At 44.4% G+C, this 20,906-nt stretch overlaps 1 protein-coding gene across 1 annotated transcript; it reads left to right on the top strand.

Moving 5' to 3' along the window:
• The first annotated feature begins 258 nt into the window (after positions 1–258).
• Positions 259–6,998, top strand: LOC121705306. Its single transcript, XM_042086216.1, has 5 exons — positions 259–2,926; positions 4,057–4,162; positions 4,669–4,919; positions 5,289–5,475; positions 6,095–6,998. Exons 1-5 carry the CDS (start codon positions 2,816–2,818, stop codon positions 6,259–6,261), a joined length of 822 nt encoding a protein of 273 aa, XP_041942150.1. The 5' UTR covers positions 259–2,815; the 3' UTR covers positions 6,262–6,998.
• The last annotated feature ends 13,908 nt before the right edge of the window (positions 6,999–20,906 follow it).

Raw genomic sequence — 20,906 nt, 5'->3', positions numbered from 1 at the left:
ACACACACACAGACACACAAAATATTTACAGCTCTCCCAGGGGTTCTGCTAGAGAGGAGGTCAGAGGTCGTCTCCAACGCCCCCGTCTGGTCAATCAAAACCCACTCACTGCCACAGAGCCAGCCCCCCTCTTTACGACCCAATTTATTCTATCACTCTGCAGTGTGTGTGTACATGAGAGGGAAATAGAGAGAGAGAGAGAGAGAGAGAGAGAGAGAGAGAGAGAGAGAGGAGCAGGAGAGGGAAAGGGAGTGGGAAAAAGACAGTGAGAGAAAGAGAGAGAGAGAGGCTGTTGTCGTCCGAATCCCTCGTTTTTCAATTATCTCCGAGGGCAGCGGGGGCAAGGTTTCAATTTCGCTTCACAGGGGAAGGGCTGCATGTAACCTTATCATGGCCCAGATAGACATGACTTTCTCCTCTCTTCTCCCTGCTTTTTTCTCCAGCATGACACCCCCACCCCCATCCTCCGCTCCCCAACCCTACCCACTCCCCTGTAACATCAGCACCATCAGTATGCACGACCACCTTGCTGTCAGGGGAACCAGAGCGCACCCTTTCCATTTGGGCCAGGGGTCTGGCCTTCAGATCTGTCTAGATATGTGTGTGTGTGGGTGTGTGTGTGTGTTGGTGTGTGTGTGTGTGTGTGTTGGTGTGTGTGTGTGTGTGTGTGTGTGTGTGTGACGGGCCTGTCTGCTCGGTGGCAAGCTGGCGCAGTGAGGTGTGGCACGAGTTTATCCCCAGGAACAGGGGGAGCAGAAAAAGGTCAATTGGTGAGCGGGACCCCCACACGCGAATGTTCCTTTGAGCAAACAATGCATGTCGATGGGTTATCAATATGGCTCTTTATGCAGTGTCAGAGCCACTTTAGTGTGAAATATATGCAGTAAGTGGATCAATGGGGCAAGCCCAACGGGAACCACTGCTGTCAGTGTGAAGGATAGACCCAGCCAGGTCTACAGGGGCTATGGCATCTCCCATATGAGTTAGCCAGATGCTACACAAAGTTCCTTCTGCAGCTACACCACGCTCTAATGCCTACAGCAATATAACCACAATAGATCAAAACGCTGTTAATTTTCTAAGTGGAGTCTATGTTTTCTTTTTGTCTCTCAATGTTTCTTTCTTTTTCCTTCTTTCTTTGATTGATTGATAGAGGATTGAAAGAGAGAGAGAAAAAACAGAGAGAGAGAATGAGTAGGAGCATTACAGTGTGATTACACGGCCCTTCAGTAATTGGAACTTGTGTGTTGCAACCTAGTCTATGTTGCCAACACAGCAGAATTCAGTGAGAGGATTTTGGAACATCTGAACATGAAATATTTTCAGTTGTAACATGAATCGAAACATCGAAAAATTGTAATAGATCGAAATTACAAAATGAAATTTTGTGATCAAATTGCACTGAATGAAGAACAACTAGTTTATGGTGGTCTTAATACACATTGCGAGGTAGCTCTTATTATGAATATGCCGAGAGAGGCCAATGTGACCCAAACTACATTCACTCTTTTAAGGTAGCTAAATCTTGCTGGGCGTAGTGTTTGTCATTAGTAGCTTTGCCTAAAATGTTGTCATGCCCACTGACCTGGGATCTTCATTGGCCAGTTAGCCCAAGCATTCTAGAATGTTCACATGAGAGCATTCTGATTAAGAATCAGTTAGGTGTATCAAACCAAGAGAGTAGCCAGTCTTCTCTCCACTGCTGACCTGTTTACGATGCGACAAATTGATCCCACAACACCCTAATTTTTCACCTCGCACCCCCCCCCCCACCTCCTAACCCTCATGGCACCTTAATTACCTCAAAGCTCTGTCTTCCCTCACCCTTAAGGTCAAACCTACAGACCCTCACCACCTACACATAATCCCCCTCCACACTCTCTCTCTCTCTCTCTCTCTCTATCTCTCTCTCTCTCTCACACACACACACACACACACACACACACCAATCATGTCAGCCCTATGCCTTATATGCACTTAAGCTTTCCATCGCTAGAACCTCAGGTGCATCCGAATCCACTTCATGCCATAGCCAAGGGGTCTACGACTGGATGGGGTCAACTCTCCCCTGCCCTTTCGCCTTGGTGAAGTTTGGCCAGCTGCCAGATGCTGTCCAGTACCCCCATACTTCCTGGTTTTCTTTCAAGCATCTCATGGCAAAAGAGATTGGCAACTTTTCCTCCTTCTGTGAATATACATTTGTTTGTTTCCCATTTATTTCCCTATGCACAGCCATCGTAAGGATTAACTCATTGTAAAATGGCTGAAAATGTTCACTGATCTTAGTCTTTTTTAAAGAAATACCTATGCACTGGGATATACTCCTAATGATGTTGCAAGTCCTTAAATCTGGTTCATTGTACTTTGTGTAATAACCTCACTTTGTACCACCCTGCCTGTGTTTATTTTTACATTTCACCACAGTGACATCAGCCAGCATGAGAAAGGGGCCCCCATGGTCACACTATTGTACATCACAACACACACCCAAGAAAACATTTCGATGTTAATTACCATTTCCCCTATAAGGCATTTCTGAGAGGAATACATTATACCACCCAACTTTTACATGACAAGTTGTAGGCTACATCCAATGTCACTTTACCTCAGAATTCCCATATCCCTCAAGTCTAAATAATGATGGCGTAGCAATACCTGTTGGAGACTGATGGAAGTCTGCAAATAAGTTAGACTGAAAACGGTATCATTGTTACCAATCAATCAGAACCAACGATATGAAAAAAGGCACTGGATTGCCACAGGGCTATGACCAGTGAGACTGGGGGCATCTGCGCCATAAAGAAAAAATGGGAGGATGATGAGAAGGAAAACAATAGCAAAGCGAATCATCGGCTGCGAATATGAAGAGCAGCATCAGAATTATGAAGAAACGGACACTGAAATTTCGCGGAGCATCGTACCATGTGTAAGTCGGGTCTTTCCCTTCGTTGTTGCTTTGGTCTGGTTTGGTGTTGCGTTTTGACAGCGCATGGAATGTCACACAGGATTTATGTGGCTAATTAACTGTCTTTCAGCAAAGGCTGGAGAAGAGAAGAAAACAAATGCCCGTATGCAAAAGGAGTGGAGAAAATATTTTATAGGTGGAAGCCAGTCCAATTAAGTCGATAACGATTTGTGGTCTTGCTATCATATTCTAAACACTACGTTATTTAATTAGGCTATTATGAACATGTGTGTTGTTTTGGAAATAGCCCAGGCAAAGGTTTAGGTTAGCATATGTTTCCCATCTGGTAATGGGGATTACTTTATTTGACCAAATGTTGATGGAGTATTATAGTTCAGTCATCAGACTTGGCGGGATTGAATTTTCAATGAACACATAATACTTCTGGTTTTCTGGGCAATGACGATAAGGGGCGTGGAACCAAGGGGAGGGCAACCTACCTGAGTACAGCAGGGTTAAAAAGTGCAGCAGGTAGCATCAGTATAGCACCAACTCTAAGTTTTCTTTACTCTGTGATAGGCTACATTGGAATCCATCAAGCGTTATCTCAATTCTGTATCTAAATTAGTTAAAAACAACATTGATCAGAGTAACTTAATGAGTGAAATAAGATTGATGGATAGATTTCAGCTGGGGGAAATATTGTTCTCCTCCAATCACTTTAATGGTATATAATTTAGATGATCCTCTCCCCAAATAATAACACAACAATGACATTATCATGAGAAAGAAGAGCAAAGACTGTTTGCATTTTTACTTTTGACATGTGATTGCAATTAAATTAACTCTTGATTGCATCCTCATGGGTTTAAAGTGGACAACTCCATAGGGTATCCAGGCAATGGAGATAATATGATGGAGGTGAATGTGAGGATAGTAGATTTTTGGCTGATCAGACACAACACTGCGGGTGTGTATTTTTACACAGAGTATAAAATATGTAGCGTAACCTGGCAACAGGTACTAGATTTCATTTCCATGAAAAAAGTATATGTGTTAAACCAGACGAGTTTACAGCTTCAGTGAATTCTTCAATCTGATCACTAGATAGTAAAATATAATTTTATTAGTGTACAACAATGTCACCTCAGGTACTTGGAGGACTCCAGGCTTGCTCCGAAGCAGATCTCATCACCATGGTGCTGAGCATGCACAGAGAGATGGACAACCTCAGAGAACAAATCCGATGTCTTACAGGTGTGTGGGCGTGTCCTTACCATCAGGGAGGGGCTCTATGACTGGAGGGTGGGTTCAGCTTTAAATTGAAAAATGAACAGGGCTTAAGTGCTCTTTATTACTGTCATATAGCAACAATTAATAAACATGATGAATTCATGCCATCATGAGTTTATGTGGGGGAGGCATGCTGTGAGAAAATAACTTTTACAGCACCAGTGAATATAATTTAAACATTTACATTGACAATAGTGTCTGTATTCATTGGATTCAAAAGCTAATTAGGTATGTGCAGAAGTGATGGAAAATCAGACAGCCACTTTAATCACACACATTAAAATGGATCCATCTCAAACCAAAGATATACTACTTTGGTCAAGACTGAGACATTGACTTAAACAACATGTTTAGAGTGTCTGGCAATTTATTACATAGGCTAAATTATTCACATCAAGCTAAGGTAGTGTTTTGTAAGCAATGTTAGTCAACCTAAAGCAACATAAATCAATGTTCATTTTGTAATTAAGCTTGTGGAAAACTGGCGCAAAACCTTGAGAGGTTGATGGAGACAACTGACTTCTGGTTGAATAACACCACAAGAGCTACGTCACCCAGCTTACGGACCTTTGAGGGCAGAGATGTTCCTACTGTGTACACAAGCTCTTTTGTGGCAAATGGGAGGCTGGCCCAAATGGAGACAGCGAATCACAATCAAGGAGTCCAGATAGGAGCCAATGATGTAGACCCAGAGGAGAACACTCCTCCTCTTTTCCAAGATGTAAGGTTTTTCCCACAATGTCTTGTGAAAAAATATTGCAGATTACAACGTTGATATGTGACAACACATGGTGATGATTTAGATGGTGTAAAACTTCCCCATGAATACTCTCAAATGGTACATAGGGAGATCACAAGGTGCGAGATGCCAAACATGTTTAGCTGCAAAATCAGTTTAGAATGCTTTTTGTCATAGCATTCAAGTGATCATATCTAGTTAATGACACCCAGCTAGCATTCCGTTCACTGACTTTTAACAGAATCTGATCTGTGTGGCTCTCAACAGCTAACAGAGCAGTCTGATCTGTGTTGCTGTATTGCTTCTCAACAACAACAGTTAGTCTTTAGTCCTTTTCTTATCTCTCTGCAGTTTATTACAACTGACCTCCTCGAGCGCTGCAACACGGGGACCACAGCTCAGAAACTGACCAACGACCTTTTGTGTGGGCTGTATGAGAGGGACTACCTGGCCTCACATTCAATCTCAGGCATCGTCAACAACAATCGAGGCCAGCCAAAGCCTGCCCTGCCAGCACACGAAGTCCAGGCCATACTGAGTAAGACCCAGAGCCAGTCTTAACTACTGACAACTCCTGTCAGTCGACTTTATTATAAAGACAGAGGAGGAGAGCATTGATAAAGTTTGAATGAAGAACTATTTTATGGTGGTAAATTGAATAGAGACAACAAACCTAACAAACAAGTAAGGTGATGGGCTGGACAGAGGCAAAATGGAACAGAACTACATCTGCCAAAGCACTTAATTTCAGCTGGCACTGGCAATTTAGGATGCTTTTCAATCCGATTATTGCCCAAGGATGTTTACACACACAAATACAAAAAAGCAAAGACAGCATGAGATTCTATTGCTTTCAAGGTACAGCATGGAACCTGTTCTAGTTCAGCAAGCCTAAAAAGTTTCAACTGGACTATTTAACTGTCTTTAAGGTAAAAATATATCAAAGAGTCAAATAATTCCAAGCAGAACCTTTCAGGTTTTTTCTTTGGGGAGAGCCTAAACCAGGCTTTCTATATTATGAGCGTCAGATTCCCTAATAACCTCTATATTTGGCTCTCTGCTGTTTTTGTCTGTATTATGGAGATCAGGAGACCGTGTATGTTTCACTCTGTGACAGCACATGAAATGCCTAAACCAGCTGTTGAATCCCTCCTTAGGGGCAGTAAAGTACTGTTTCCCTGGGAAGACCGACTCAGAAATCAAGGGCTACATTCGACAGAAGCTGCAGAATGAGGCCAAGCGACTCCGGAAGAAACATCACCCTGCGACCCCGGCTCCTGCAGCATCCACCAGAGGAGTGGGATCGGAGATCCCCAGCGCATAGCAAGATGCCTTACTCTATGGTATATTGGGCTTTTGGGACTTTGCCTCCTCCGATAGCGTTGGAAGTGTTTGAATTGATAGCACTGAGAGAGACTAGGGCTCAGAGGAAATCCTGGCCACTCATGTGTTGGTGTTCTGACTTAGCTTCTTGAGGACCACCTGAGACAGAAGTGATGCCTACTACTCTACCTTAGTGAAGTGGATCAAGTCATTAAAAAGATTTTGTGGAGAAGTAGCCACTTGTCATGTCACCTGTCAATCTTAGAGCTGTGTATTGCATTCCCAAGTGTTTGATGTTGGTTTGGTTGAAATAAGTAACTAATGAGTGGTGAAGTCAGTTGACAGTTAAAAAAACAGGTTAGGTGAAAACATTGATAAAATCAGCTGACAGTGAAAAAAAAAGATTTACACTGTGAAAGGGAAATCCCACCCACAGCAAAAAAAAAAAAAACAGTTTAGGTTATTTTTCAGTGTTAGAAGACTGCAAACTGCTACCTACCCAAGTACCAGGTGTCTTTATGAATTTGACCACGGTCAATAAGACATATTATATATTTTTTTATATTTCTCATGCCTTGCTTTAAACAATACTGAATAATACTTTGCATAGTCATAGTCTATTATTTTCTTCTTTATTATCTTTGCACAAACAAAATATGACAATTTTTTTATGCATTTATGTATCTACTGTGTATTGGTGAAAATGTTTAATACATAAACAGTTATGTATGGTCTTGATTTAATTTGCTTTATATGCCAATGCACCTCACCTATTGTTTCATTTAAAAGTCCTGATTATATAATTATATGCATACCACAAATTAACACTACAGCAGTTTAATTTAGTGACCGTTGCGTCCTGCACGCACTGATTATAACATCAAAGGCCATAAAAAACATGCAAAAGTGTTTGGCACATAAATCTTAGAAGCCCCAAGGACTCAAGCAGCTTTTTTTTGCTGTGTCTACTGGGGGCTCTGAAGCCCTCACTCAGCAGCTGTGGCAACCCCCCCCCCCCAGCCACAACAGAGGATGAGCGTGAGACAAAGGACCGCGTGGGAACTGCATATGGTACATAATCAATAGGCCTTATCACACGCACACATGGCGTCGCAGACATAAGAGCAGAGAAACTCTGCCATTATCTGTGATACATGAACCCAATCCATTTAAGTGTCAATGATGAAACAGATACAGAGACTGGACAACGTGCATGGATCCATGGCTATTTTCTTTTTTTTCTAACTGTCGGGGCAGTATCTCAGCTGATCCAGCCGGGCTAGGCGTCCACCCTGCATTTTCTGACACAAGATCCGCCTGCAGGAAATCAGTTTGGTTTTTGTTCTGTTAACAAATAACCAGGACATCCGTCAGTGCTGCAATGTGATTCCTGTTCTTTGTAAAAGATGTAGGGCGATACTTAGAATCCCCTTACACTGTATCTACTATTTGTGTTTTTTTTGCTAATATGCCACTGCACAGAGGAAAAAATATGGTTTTATTATTTCTTTTGTTCCAATAAGACTATAAATATACATTTCACAGCACCATAACTTACATGAAATAGTTACATTTCTTTCACAAGTTATTTTCATATTAATATTCAATATTACCTAAGATGACATTTATTGACATATAGATACAGGTCAGTTTTATATATGTCTCTGTTTTATTGTTTTGATTTATACAGTTATTATGGGTGCACTGTTGTTTATGCTTTAGATCCAGGAAGTAGCCTGGCTCCACTTAAAATGTTGTACTTTTAGACACATTCAGTAGCAGAATATTCATTGTAGTTATAGCACTGAAGGGGTGGAAGTAAGTGTGGCAAGCCTCAGCTTACACTACGCTGGAAGGTCTTTCATTTCTACCTCTGTGGGAAGGAAAAGATTCTGCAACCCAACCAACACCCCCCGCCCCTTCCCCCAGCCCCCTTCCTACCACAACCAGGTCAAAAACAGCAGGGAGGAAAGCAGAAATTAAACGTTTACGGAACGTTTATTGAACTCCTCACACCCCCCTCCTGTACACACATCCACCCCCTGCCAAAATATAATATGTCATCGACGTGGAGGCCGTGGAGGAGGATGAGTCTCACAATGCCAGGCGAGATGGGGTGCCTTGCTACCCCACATGCTCCACTCCTGCGCCCTCACATGCCATGTTAACTTTCCATTTGTCTTGCTCTTCCTGTCAAATCCAGGAAAGTGCAGACAAACAAACAAACAAAAAAAACATTTAGAGGAGAAAACCCTCACGAAAGATAGATGATTTATGGGCTGCTATTACAAGTGCTGCTGGGAGCTTCCTCTTCTGGCTTGTTCTCACCACCTTCATTCAAAGCAATGTGTTTACTGTACTGACTTCAAAATAGACTTCCAATCATCCAGGGTCAGAAAGTAGCCCTTCAGACAGGCATCTCCTCAACATCACCATAATCTTAACTCATAATCTGCTTTCAAATATTGTAATCGTAGGAGTTATCCCAGTTTATTAGCTTCTGTGAAACATCATCAAGCCTCTGTACTGGAATCATCGCAAACATGGTAATATCTTCCATGTTACATTTTTGTCATTTCAATAGTTTTCAATAATTAAGAATATTGTGTGAAAATACAACAGTTATACACTCTTCATACTTCACAAAAATACTTGGATGGAAAAAAGTGTCTGGACACTGACATGTATTTCTGTCAGTTTGGACAGGAGTTATATATGTAGTAGGTGGTGAGTTGAAAGGTTAAACAGATAATAGAGGAGAATAGTGCTCTGCATCTCTGCTGTAGTCAATAGAGACCAGAACAGGGGAATACATCTTTGTTGGCTCAAGGCTGAAATGTCAGCAGGATGCTTGGTATGTAGTGGTTATGCTCCATTTTTGGCCTCTATCAATATATATAAATGATGTATGTGTGTGTGTGTGTTGCACATCTGTTTCAGGGATGACACGAGAGGGAGATATCTTTGTCATTTCACCCTACAGGCACATGTGCTCAACAGCCATCGGCCCATGAGGCAGTGCTTCCTCTCGCATGTGTGTGTGTGTGTGTGTGTGTGTGTGTGTGTTAATATGCATTTTAGTGTGTTTTTGGTGTGTATCACCGTCGCTGGACCCTGCAAGAGCAACGGTGTCCAAGAGTGACCACCTCCTAGCTGCTCCAAGCAACCGAAGCAACTGCCGCTGCAACCCCCTCCCCTCCAGGCTGACTGCAGGAGAGCCTCTGTGGTTGGGTTGGGGGGTGGGTGGGTAGGTGGTGGAGGGCTTTCTGGATGTACGGCTCCAACACCTGCCCTACCTCAATCTGTGGGGAATAGCACAGAGCCAGAGAACAGATGAGAACACTTACAAATCAAGCAATGGAGGGGAGAGAGATGTGGAGAGAGAGAGAGAGAGAGAGAGAGAGAGAGAGAGAGAGAGAGAGAGAGAGAGAGAGAGATGTGGAGAGGAAAACCAAAGTATAGACAGAGAGAGAGAGCATGTGTTAGTGGTGAGTGTATGTTTGAGAGAGAGAGAGAGAGAAAAGCGAGAGGACTGGCTGAACAGCACACACACACACACACACACACACACACACACACACACACACACACATGAAAAAAGGGAAAAGTGTGAGAGCATCTGTCCAATGAGCGGAGTGGAATTTATTTATTATCTCAGAGGAAGAGGTTGTTCCACGGGGGCGGTTTGATTAATGTCCAACCCTCCATCTTGTCAGTCTGTTTTTGTCCACTGAAAGGAAAACAAAGCGCGGGGGGCCGTGGGGGGCCTCGAAGAAGGAGGGGGCAGAGCAGGCTTGGGTGTGTGTGGGGTACGAGTGTGTGTGTGTGTGGGGGGGGGGGGTACGAGTGTGTGTGTGTGTGTGTGTGTGTGTGTGGGGGGGGGGTACGAGTGTGTGTGTGTGTGTGTGTGGGGGGGGGGGGGGGGGGGGGGGGGGTTGGGGATGGTGGGTTGAGCAGAGCTAATGGCCGCTGCGGCAGCTCCTTTCATGTCGCCTGGTCCTGTCAGCCCTGATTGATGGCTAAGACAATGATTGGACAGACCCCCGGCTCCTGGTCCATACCACGGGCATCATGGGAGGAGAGAGAGAGAGAGAGAGAGAGAGAGAGAGAGAGAGAGAGAGAGAGAGTCATTCATCCAATGGCAAACGAGAGAAGCAATCAACTCACCAATTACAGGCTCGAGTCAAAGCGAGTAAGACAGAGAGAGAGAGAGAGAGAGAGAGAGAGAGAGACTGTGGGGGGGAGCACACTAAAATGGGTGAGATTTGACCATCCAATCACATGACGGTGTAAGTGAGAGTGAGATAATGAGAGAGAGAGATGAATGGAGAGAAGGAGAGAGAGTAGGTGGGGGACAGAGGAGAGAGAGAGAGAGAGAGAGAGAGAGAGAGAGAGTGGGCGGAGAGTGATACCCGGTCGAGTCAGTGATTACTGTGGATTATGTATTTAGATATAAGGGTAACTGCTATGTCCAAAGGTGTCCATTTTTATAAGACAGGGTCTGTCCCACTGGTGCATGTGTTTTATTCACACTTACACCCAATTCACTGAATTACAACCATGCAGTTCACTTACACTGAGCCCAATGCCCCACTTCCCAAAATATATACACACTGTGTGTGTGTGTGTGTGTGTGTGTGTGTGTGTGTGTGTGAATGAATACCTCTTGCATATCTTTGCCTGTTTTAACGTGGTGTGTTCTGTTTTTATGTAATGTGTGTGTTAGTTGTGTGTATAGATGAGTACAGAAACAAGGTGTGTGTGTGTGTGTGTGTGTGTGTGTGTGTGTGTGTGTGTGTGTGTGTGTGTGTGTGTGTGTGTGTGTGTGTGTGTGTTTGTGGTGTGTCTATGCGTTAATGCACATCTGTGTTTATATGCAGCAATTCACATTTCAAGATGCATTTCAACATCTCAGATTCATATGTAAAAGGCATCTGCCCTGGGCATCATCTCATTGCCATACTCTGGACGCAGAAAAATGTGAATATTGTCTTTATTTGCCTAAATAAATCATTCTTTATTCCAGTGCTCAAGTTTTGGCATTCATTTCTCAGGTTGACATTAGGAGTACGGTTCATCCCTTTGTCAAAGTATATAGAGACTAAGATGCAAAGGAAAAAAAATATTTGAGCTGACATAGATAAAGAAGCAGTGGCAAAGTAGAAAGAGAGAGAGGGAAAAGTCTGGAGAAGGCACAGAGCGGGAGAGGATATTCATACGCTTTTGAGTCTGTTTGATTGAGTTTGGGAACAGGAACATATGTGATGGCGTCGCAGTGGCCGTGGGGACTCTTGTTCCCGTGGCGCCTCTGTGTTCTCCTGCGTTCCGTTTCTCCTCTTCCCCTCCTAAATGGATGCGTAAATTGAGTTGGTTCGGCCCGAGCAAATTGAATTGACGGCAGGGAGGGCTACTGCCATTACCGGCCGCTTGCGGCGCGCTGGGTCACCTGCTTCAGCTGAGAAATTGATTTGGGGGTTTGGGTTTCACAATCTGTCTGTTTCTCTTAGATGCTCCCCTCCGTGTCAAGAGCCAGCTCTCTCACAAGACGAGTCGGAATAATGCTCGCGCTCTCACCAGACAGTAGCCCATGTAAAGTACGCCAAAGGGAGAGCAGGACTGCGGAAATGACACAAGGGGCACTAGTCAAGCTGCAAACGCGCATCGTTATGCTGGGGGTTTATTGTTTGTACTGTTTGTCTTGAATAAGAAGTGTTTTAATTTGTTATATATATATAGATTTTATCATGTGAGCTTATAAATGATTATATTAGTGTGAATGCGTTAGTGCATGCCTGTTATCTTTAAATGTGTGTGTGTGTGTGTGTGTGTGTGTGTGTGTGTGTGTGTGTGTGTGTTTGTTTGTGTTTGTGTGTGCTATCAGGGGGGAAAGCCAGATGAGTTACAGGCCCTAGGCAGTTTAATAATAGTACATGGGTTGTAATTAATTAAAGCAAATTAATGAACCCTTTTTCTCATTTGTACACATGGACAGACATGCACACACATTTCCACTCATACAATTCAGACAGAGACATGTGTACTGACACACACAAACACACACACACACACACACACACACACACACACAGAGAGAGAGATGAGAGAGAGAGAGAGAGAGAGAGTTTACATTTACTGTACACTTACACATGCATACATTCACTCCCGCACATTCATGTCACAGTGCAAACCCATAAGGTACTCCATCATTCAAATCATACATTCCCACAGACAAACACATACACACACACAGATACACACACCCCACGCACACAGATAGACAGATACACAGAGAGAGTGATACACACACACACACATTTCTCAATCATCACACACTCAGAGAGCTGTTATGACTGCAGCAGTCCCGTGTTTAGGGTGGAATTAAGCGAGCTTCGTGACAGCGGACGTCAAACACGCTCACGTCACATCACCCCGCGTCGCGTCACACTACAGGTGTATTTCGCTGCGCTAATAGAGGTCGGCTCTCAGCTTGACATCCGCTGACAGGCCTCCGCTCATCTGTCCACATCCATCTCTCGCTCCCTATCCCTCCATCCCTCCATCCCTCCCCTCTGTCCAACATCCTTCGCTCCTCTCGCCCCTCATTGGGAATGACAGATCTATCCACCCCGCACCCCCCCCCCCCCCCCCCCACACACACACACACACACATCGTCACCTGTCTCACCGCGTGCTCTTAGTCCATCAGTTTAGCACCCAGCTCTGCTCTTCAAACTGGCCAGTTTGGGGTGTGTGTTTGACTGAGGCCAGTTTGGGGTGTGTGTTTGACTGTGGCCAGTTTGGGATGTGTGTTTGACTGTGGCCAGTTTGGGGTGTGTGTTTGACTGTGGCCAGTTTGGGATGTGTGTTTGACTGTGTTTTTTGTGTTGATTGTTGTTTTTGTTATCTGTTTGCACTGGTTTGTTGGTTTTGTTGTGTTGTTTGCGTTGTTTGCATTATCTTTGTCCTTTTATTATTTGGTAGTCTTGTTCAAGTGTAATAAAACAATTCTTGAGCTCGCATTTATTTATTTATTTTCTTTCTTTCTTTCATTCTTTCTTTCTTTCTTTCTTTCTTTCTTTCTTTCTTTCTTTCTTTCTTTCTTTCTTGTCTTGTCTTTTAGGCTGTTTCATTTCAATCGAGCTCTGTGTGATGTAATAAATCTCACAATATTCTTGCACTCTCTTTCCCTCTATCTCCCTCCCTCCCTCCCTCTTGCTCTCTCACGCCATCTTTCTCTATCTCTCCCTCTCTCACCCTCCCCCTCCCCCCCCTCTCTCTCTCACCCTCTCCCTCTTTCCCTCTATCTCTCTCACCCCCCCCCCTCTCTCTCCCTCTCTCTCTCTCTCTCTCTCTCTCCACCTGCTCAGGGCTGATGGCGGTGATCTGCCCCCTCCTCTCTCCGTGGGTTCCTGCCCCATGCCTCGCCACACCCACAGCTATTCTCATGCTGACAGAAGCTTGCAGTCAGCTGGAGTCCTCAGAGGGTCAGTGTGGCAGTGCTCTGTCTGTGTCTCTGTGGGTCTGCCTGTGTGTGTGTGTGTGTGTGTGTGTGTGTGTGTGTGTGTGTGCGTGTGTCTACGATAAAGAGAGACATCTAGAGTTCACTACACCGTAACAGAATGAAGCTATCAAGTAACCAAAAGACAGAGTATGTCTGTCTGTTTACATGAGAGAGAGACAGAGGAAGAAAGAGAGGCAGTGTGTGTGTGTGTGTGTGTGTGTGTGTGTGTGTGTGTGTGTGTGTGTGTGTGCGTGTGCGTGTGCGTGTGTGCGTGTGCGTGTGTGTGCGCGCGTGCGTGCGTGCACGCTTGCATGTCTGTGTGTGTGTCTCTGTGCCATCCTCCTGCCATGCACAATGGGTGGGGGGGGGGGGGTGTTCATCCGCGCCCCTCTGTATTTTGGGGGCCCCCCCGCTCAGCCCCTCAGGCCGGGGCCCCTCTGGTGTCGTTAAGTGACTCCTGAGTGAGATTGATGAGGGTCAAGACCCCCCCCTCCCTCTCCTTCTCTCTGCCCCAAACCCCCTCATCCCCTCAGGGGTGTCCCACTGCCACCCCCTGATACCTCCCCTGCCCCCTGCCCAGCCCCCCTCCCCATCTACAGCATGTCTGGGCTCCTCCAGCTGCGCTCCTTCCTCACCAGCCTGCCACTTTCTCTGCCCCCCCTCTCTTCTCATCCTCTTCTCTCCTTTTCTCTCCTCTCTTCTTCTCCTCTCCTCTCCTCTCCTCTCTTCCTCCTCTCCTCTCTCTGCTCTTCTCCTCTCCACTCTTCTCCTCTTGTCTCCACTCATCTCCTCTTGCTCCTTATGTGCATGTTCTTTCCCTCCTCTCTTCCTCCTCTACTCTCGTCTCCATTCATCACCTCTTTTCTCCTCCTGTATATTTCTTGCCCTCCTCTCTGCTCCTCCTCCTCTCCTCTCCTCTCAGCCCTGGCTCCTCTCTATAGTAATGGGGCGGTCAGTAATTGCCATGTGCTTCTCCAGGTCAGCATGTCTCTAAATCACACCAGTGGGAGGAAGTGAAACAGCTCTCATCCCCAAGTTCTTTTCTCCCTCTCTCTCCCCCTTTCTTTTTCCTATCTCATCCCTCTATTTTTTCTCTTTGTCTTAGTCACTCCCACTGTCTATTCCTCATTGCACTTTCAAAAAAGAGCTAGAAGATAAAAAGATAGGGAGAGAGAATGAAGTCAGACCCATATACTTGAGCCTCTTTCCTTGTGGCCCATGGTGAACTTCCTGTATCCACCTGGGCTGTGTGTGTGTGTGTGTGTGTGTGTGTGTGTGTGTGTGTGTGTGTGTGTGTGTTTCATGCTCACTAGCGATGTAATATGTATCAGACCCATAGAAATATATTCCTTGGAAGTCGTACAACTGTCAAAATGGATTTACAGCACTCTTTTGATGACGCGTCCCAGTCCACCTATTTCTTGGGTCTGCATTGTGTTCCAAGTCCCAATTTATAATGACAAACTGTTTGGAAACCAGGACCCCCTCAAAGCCATGTGCCGTACAGGGGACATGCCCTTAGAAGCCATCCAATAGCTGAACCCCTCACGGCTCTATCCAATGGGAGTGCAGAGGACTGCCCAGTTGGGCCCATGGAGGCTGTCCGATTGGCCCAGACCCTTTCACAAGGCCAGGTTTGAGTTCTCCCAGCCAAAACCCCTTCCGGCTATTGATGTTATACTTGAACATGAGTTCAGCGCTCTCTGTCATCACATGCTCATAACTTTCATGATTATGAAACGACAGCTGCCAGGACTGGGCTCACTTGCTCACATCAGTGGCAAACGATCCCAAGAACTGGCCTTCCGTGAGCAATCAAAACACGCACACGTCTTGATTGGCTTACCAGTTAAATCAGTGCTGTTTTTTTAGGTAGAGCTAGTCATCTGTTTCCATGTCTATAAACTGTCACAAGAGTTGTGACAGTTACCTTGCTGGGAATATGATAGGATTAGCGGACCAAGCTTCATGACAACTAAACTGACAGCTGAAAATTGAAATTAGTTTTGCAGAAAAGATCATTTATAATCATGACGACACAAATGCCACAAGCTGTAACTGCTATGAATTTATTCAAGTAAGGCAATCTGCTTTTTCCCCCATCCAAGTTCATGATTCTCTGCATGAATGAACTTAGAGGCTATTATTCTGTAATTAAGAAAAGGACCATTTTATTTAGAACAATACAAATAGTCCAAGTGTGTTGTAATGTTGTGAGGTTGCCGGCACATTTCATGCATCCAGAAACATCTCCTAACAAAAGGAACATCCAGCGAATTTGGGAAAGGGTGATTATTTTTCATGCATGCACCTCATTATCCTGGGCACGCTTCTCCAAGGGCAAGTCACAGCTTCTTCTGTTGTTCCACCGCAGTGGCAGTGGGGCCCGCGAAGATTCGTTTGTTAATCGTAATTTGTCATTGTAAGTGTCAGCCTAGAGAATGAGCATCTACTTAAATAACAGAAAAGAGATTCTCTTGTTCTCTCTCTCTCCCTCTCTCTCCCTTCCTCTCCCTTTCCTCATTTTCTTTCATTCATGCTTCCTCTCTTCCTTTCTTTCTTTCTTTCTTTCTTTCTTTCTTTCTTTTTTTCTCTCTTCCTTTCAGTACAGTGAGGCAGCTCATCTCCAGATGAAATGAAATCATCCCCTGTTCCACGTGGCACGGGTGCAGGGACATTTGTCTTGCCTGGCAGCTCTGTTTTCGAGGCCCGGAACGGTCACTCAGGGTCGCCAGGCCTGGTGGCAGACTGTCCATTTCCTGCCACCTCAAAGTCACTGAGCCGCCAGCGAAGCTTCTGTTTACAGAATGCAAAGCATGGGTAGCCAGCAGTGTGAGGCCCCTTGCCTTGTAGTATAGTCGTCTGTGCAGCTGCCTGGTTAGCCAGCGAAGCTTTTATAAGCTCAGCGATGTCTGAGTGTGTCAAGGTTCTGGAATGCTGCACATCGTCATTGGTATGGGAAAAATCTTGGTTTAAAAAAACAACTTAATCCAAATAAATTCAAAGTGTTTTTTAATCCGAAGACAACTGGTGTGTGAGTGTGTGTGTGTGTGTGTGTGTGTGTGTGTGTGTGTGTGTGTGTGTTGATGTATGGTTGATTCAACCAGTCGCATTCTCAAACGCAAATATTTTCAGTGGTGACATATATACTACCTACACACACACACACACACACACACACACACACACACACACACACACACATTACCAGAGAGAGGGCACACACACTTCTTCCTCGCCATTTTCTCTTGCGAGGACTCTTGATTCTCGTCATGTTTCTTCGTTCATTTACAGTTGGCTGCTATGTTGAATTGGGAACATATGTCTCATGCTGGCACAGCTGACTCTGGGCCAGCACTGGCCCGGACCTGGTGCACACTCCTTAGTTTCATAGCTTAGTTTCTATTTGGGGAGCGCACACACACACACACACACACACACACAGACACACACACACACACACACACACACACACACACACACACACAGTATAAGGGGTCTGCACGAGGTCCGAATGTCAATAACTGGGCATCTGTGGCGTACTGGTTAGGGAATCGGACTTGTGACCAGGGCTCCGAACGAAAACGAAAACCGAAAACGAACGGAATTTTACGGAATTTTACGAGGAGCGGAAACGGAAACGAAAACAAAATGGTCTTCAACTGTTCCGGAACAGAAACGTTATTCTGAAATCCACAAAACCGGTTAATAACGTTTTTTCGTTCTCTATATATTTTATAAAATTTCACAAAAGCATATCCTAAGTGTTCTACTCGTTTGATTGTAGGCGAACAGCAAAAACAAATAAATAAATGGACCTTTGTTCCAAATGTGTATATTTTGGGCCCGTCCCATTTCTCCCCCCTTAAAACTTCCACTTGGTTTTGATTGCCCTCAACATTAAAGCCCCCTCGACAAGGGAAGTGGAGGTGAAGATCTTTCCCTATGAATTGGGACACCACTATATGCAAATTAGCGTAGCGAACGTGCTCACCTACGTCACGCACAGCGCCGACATGTCTACCGGTAGTAGCCTGCTACTATTTTCATTCAGGAACATGCCCGTTCCAGCGGTCATTGTTGTGTGGGCTGTGCTGGTTTATCTACGTCTGGTTAATCAACAAAGATATACGTGTTCATGTGAATGCCAGAACACACACCTTAAATATTGACAAAACTACCCAGATCAGATATATAACGTTATTTGATGGGCAGACTCTCAAAGCACTCAGCAGATATCATGAACATCGTCAGATAGCTTCGTGAGATATTTTCTAACATTAGTGTTCAAAACTCAACAGTCCATCAGATGTGCATCAAACTAACATATTCCAACATATTTCGAAATTTTAATATGCTTATTTGCGAAAATATATGACAAATGTGGCCGGCTCGGTGAGCTCGCACGGTATCCTGGGTAATTTCATCTCCCACTTCGTTTTAAGCCTGCATCGGTCCTGGCTATATTTTGAGGGTTGATTTTAAGTCTATGATTTTAAGAAATGGCACTTCCCCTTGCTCCCTAAAGTAATGGGACACCCTAGCCCTACACGTGCACGCGCCAAAACGATGGTTAGGGCAAAAATTTAGGGGTAGGGGAGGTATTGGGACGGGCCCTTTGTCTTGCTGTTGTAATGTAACCTATCCGTCTGCCACTTCGGATCTTAGGCCAGCTCGTTGCGTAGGCTACTGAAACTGATTTGGAAATTGTTTGTAGCCTATGCGTAATAGCCTATTTTGCCTGTCCACGCCTTGTCGTTTTAAAGTCGGGATTTGAAATGTTTGCGCAATTATAGCCTATTCTATGTAGAAGAGTTAAACGGGAAATTTGAGATAGGCCTTGTCAGCAACAGACAGGTTCGTTTATAAACCGGGTTGGAATTATAGCGCAAGCCTTTGAAGATCTCCATATGGATAAAACTTAGGCTACAACCAGGTAAGGAGTTTAGCACGTATCCAGAAATATTTTTGATAAGAAATTATTTATAGGCATAGGTTAGGCCTACAGTAAGTCTATAGGCTAGGCTATGGGATGGATAGCCCATCTGAATGTTTTTGGATGCCGCCTGTGTTTTATTATTTTTGGGCATAGCTACGGTATAGGCTGAATCAAGGGGAAATAATGAGTACGTCTATTCTAAGGTAAAGTCCACAAAAATAGACTTGATAGGCCCACCAAACACTGCCGGAACTTTAAGAACGAACGATATTTTGCGTTCCGAACCGGTTCAGGACCGATATGTTGGTGGCGGAACGCATGCAAGATTGAAAAATAATTTCGTTTTCAAGCCCTGCTTGTGACCGAAGGGTGGCCGGGTTCAGTGACTGGTAGGAAAAAGGTGGGTGGGGGAGTGATTAAAACAGCTCTCCCACATCCACATCCATGGATGAGGTTCCTTGAGCAAGGCACCTAACCCCCAACAGCTCCCTGGGTGCCGGATTAAGGGTAGGTGTACTCCTAGTGTGTGTGGGCTCCCAGCTCATTGCTCCAAGTGTGTGTATGAATGTGTGCACACTACACATCCAGATGGGTGATATGCAGAGAACAAATTCTCATAGGACAACGCCCTTCCCCTTAAACATTGATGTGATTAAAACTGCATGCACACATCAGAAACACTCATGTATTTTATCTGTGTCAATGAACTGTCATTAAGGATGTCAATAAATAAAAGCACTAAAGTGATTTGAAAGACATTAATGTCACAAAAACATCAATTTGTCAAGAAGAATGAGATCAATAACTTTGGAAAAACATCAATGCTGTAAACAAAGTAATATATTATAAACAATTTTGCATCAATACTCTTAAAATGTCAATAGTTGGGGTTATATATGTAATAGTATTTGTAAATATATTAGTTTTATTTTGCTACATATTCTGAATGGTATCATGATACCGTTCATGACACACACAAAGTTCATAAGGTAGCATAAATGTGAGACTATTTCTGAGATATTAGAGCGTGAACGTATCACAGCACAGTCTGTACTATGCTGTGTGTTTCTCTCCCTCGATGTCCCGATGTAAGTGTGTGTGTGTGTCTGTGTGCGTGTGCGTGCGAGTGTGCATGCCTGCGTGCATGTGTGTGTGTGTGTGTGTACATGTGTGTGTTTGTGTGCGTGTGTTTGTACATCTGAATGTGTGTGTGTATGTACATGTATGCACGCATATCCAGTTCCCCCATTTCCTCTTTTATTTTGATTAATTCGCTCTTTAGCCTTTACTATTTTCTGCTTAATCCTGTCTTTTTAAGCCCCATGCCTTCCCAGGTTTTATCTCTGGCTTCTTTTGATCTCTGCCTTCACACTGGTTTTTGTCTCTCTTGGGCCTGCATGCTGCAGAGATGAGAAGTCATTTGGAGCTGGCTCATTTTATTTCTCCTCTCCTCCCTCTTAATTTCTGTACAACCATGCTGATCTTTCCCCTTGACTGATCCCAGGCCTGTCTTTCCCCTTCCCTGCTCTTTCTCTATCCATCTATCTCTCACTCCACTCCTTCATTTTCCTTTACAGACACACACACACACACATTACATTACATTACATTACATTTGGCTGACACATTTTTAGCCAAAGCGACTTACAACATGGTAAACAGTTTAAGTTTTAGAGCAATTCTCAACAATTTTAGGACAAAAAAAGCATTAGAGTACAGTAAGAATAAGTGCATCAGTGAGTGCTGTTTTTAACAGTTACTTGTCAGTTTAAGACGGCTGACGGTGAGTGCTAGGATCAGCAAGACTTGTTGTAAGTGTTGCTATGAGAGGAGATGTTCTCTAAAGAGCTGGGTCTTCAGGAGTTTTTTGAAAATGGAGAGGGATGTCCCTGCCCTTGTAGGAACTGGCAACAAGGGCAGGGACATCGAAACGGCATTCGAAACAGCATTACCGGGCGACTGAGGCAACATGATCTGAGAAGTTTAGTTGGTTGTCGAGAACCACTCCTAGATTTCTTGCAGTCCTGGTAGGTGAGACAGACAGGGAGTCAAATTTGATGTTGATGTTGTGGTGTATGGTAGGTTAGGGTTAATTTCGTCAGACGAGACGAGAGGAAATATGTTCGTCAACGACCTTTTTTTTCATGACTAACACGAGACGATGATGAGACGGCAGTAATGTCCTGAAACACTGACTAAGACTATC

The sequence above is a fragment of the Alosa sapidissima genome, chromosome 3, assembly GCF_018492685.1.
Source record: "Alosa sapidissima isolate fAloSap1 chromosome 3, fAloSap1.pri, whole genome shotgun sequence".
Classification (NCBI taxonomy): Eukaryota; Metazoa; Chordata; class Actinopteri; order Clupeiformes; family Clupeidae; genus Alosa; species Alosa sapidissima.
This window is presented reverse-complemented; position numbering and strand designations above follow the sequence as displayed.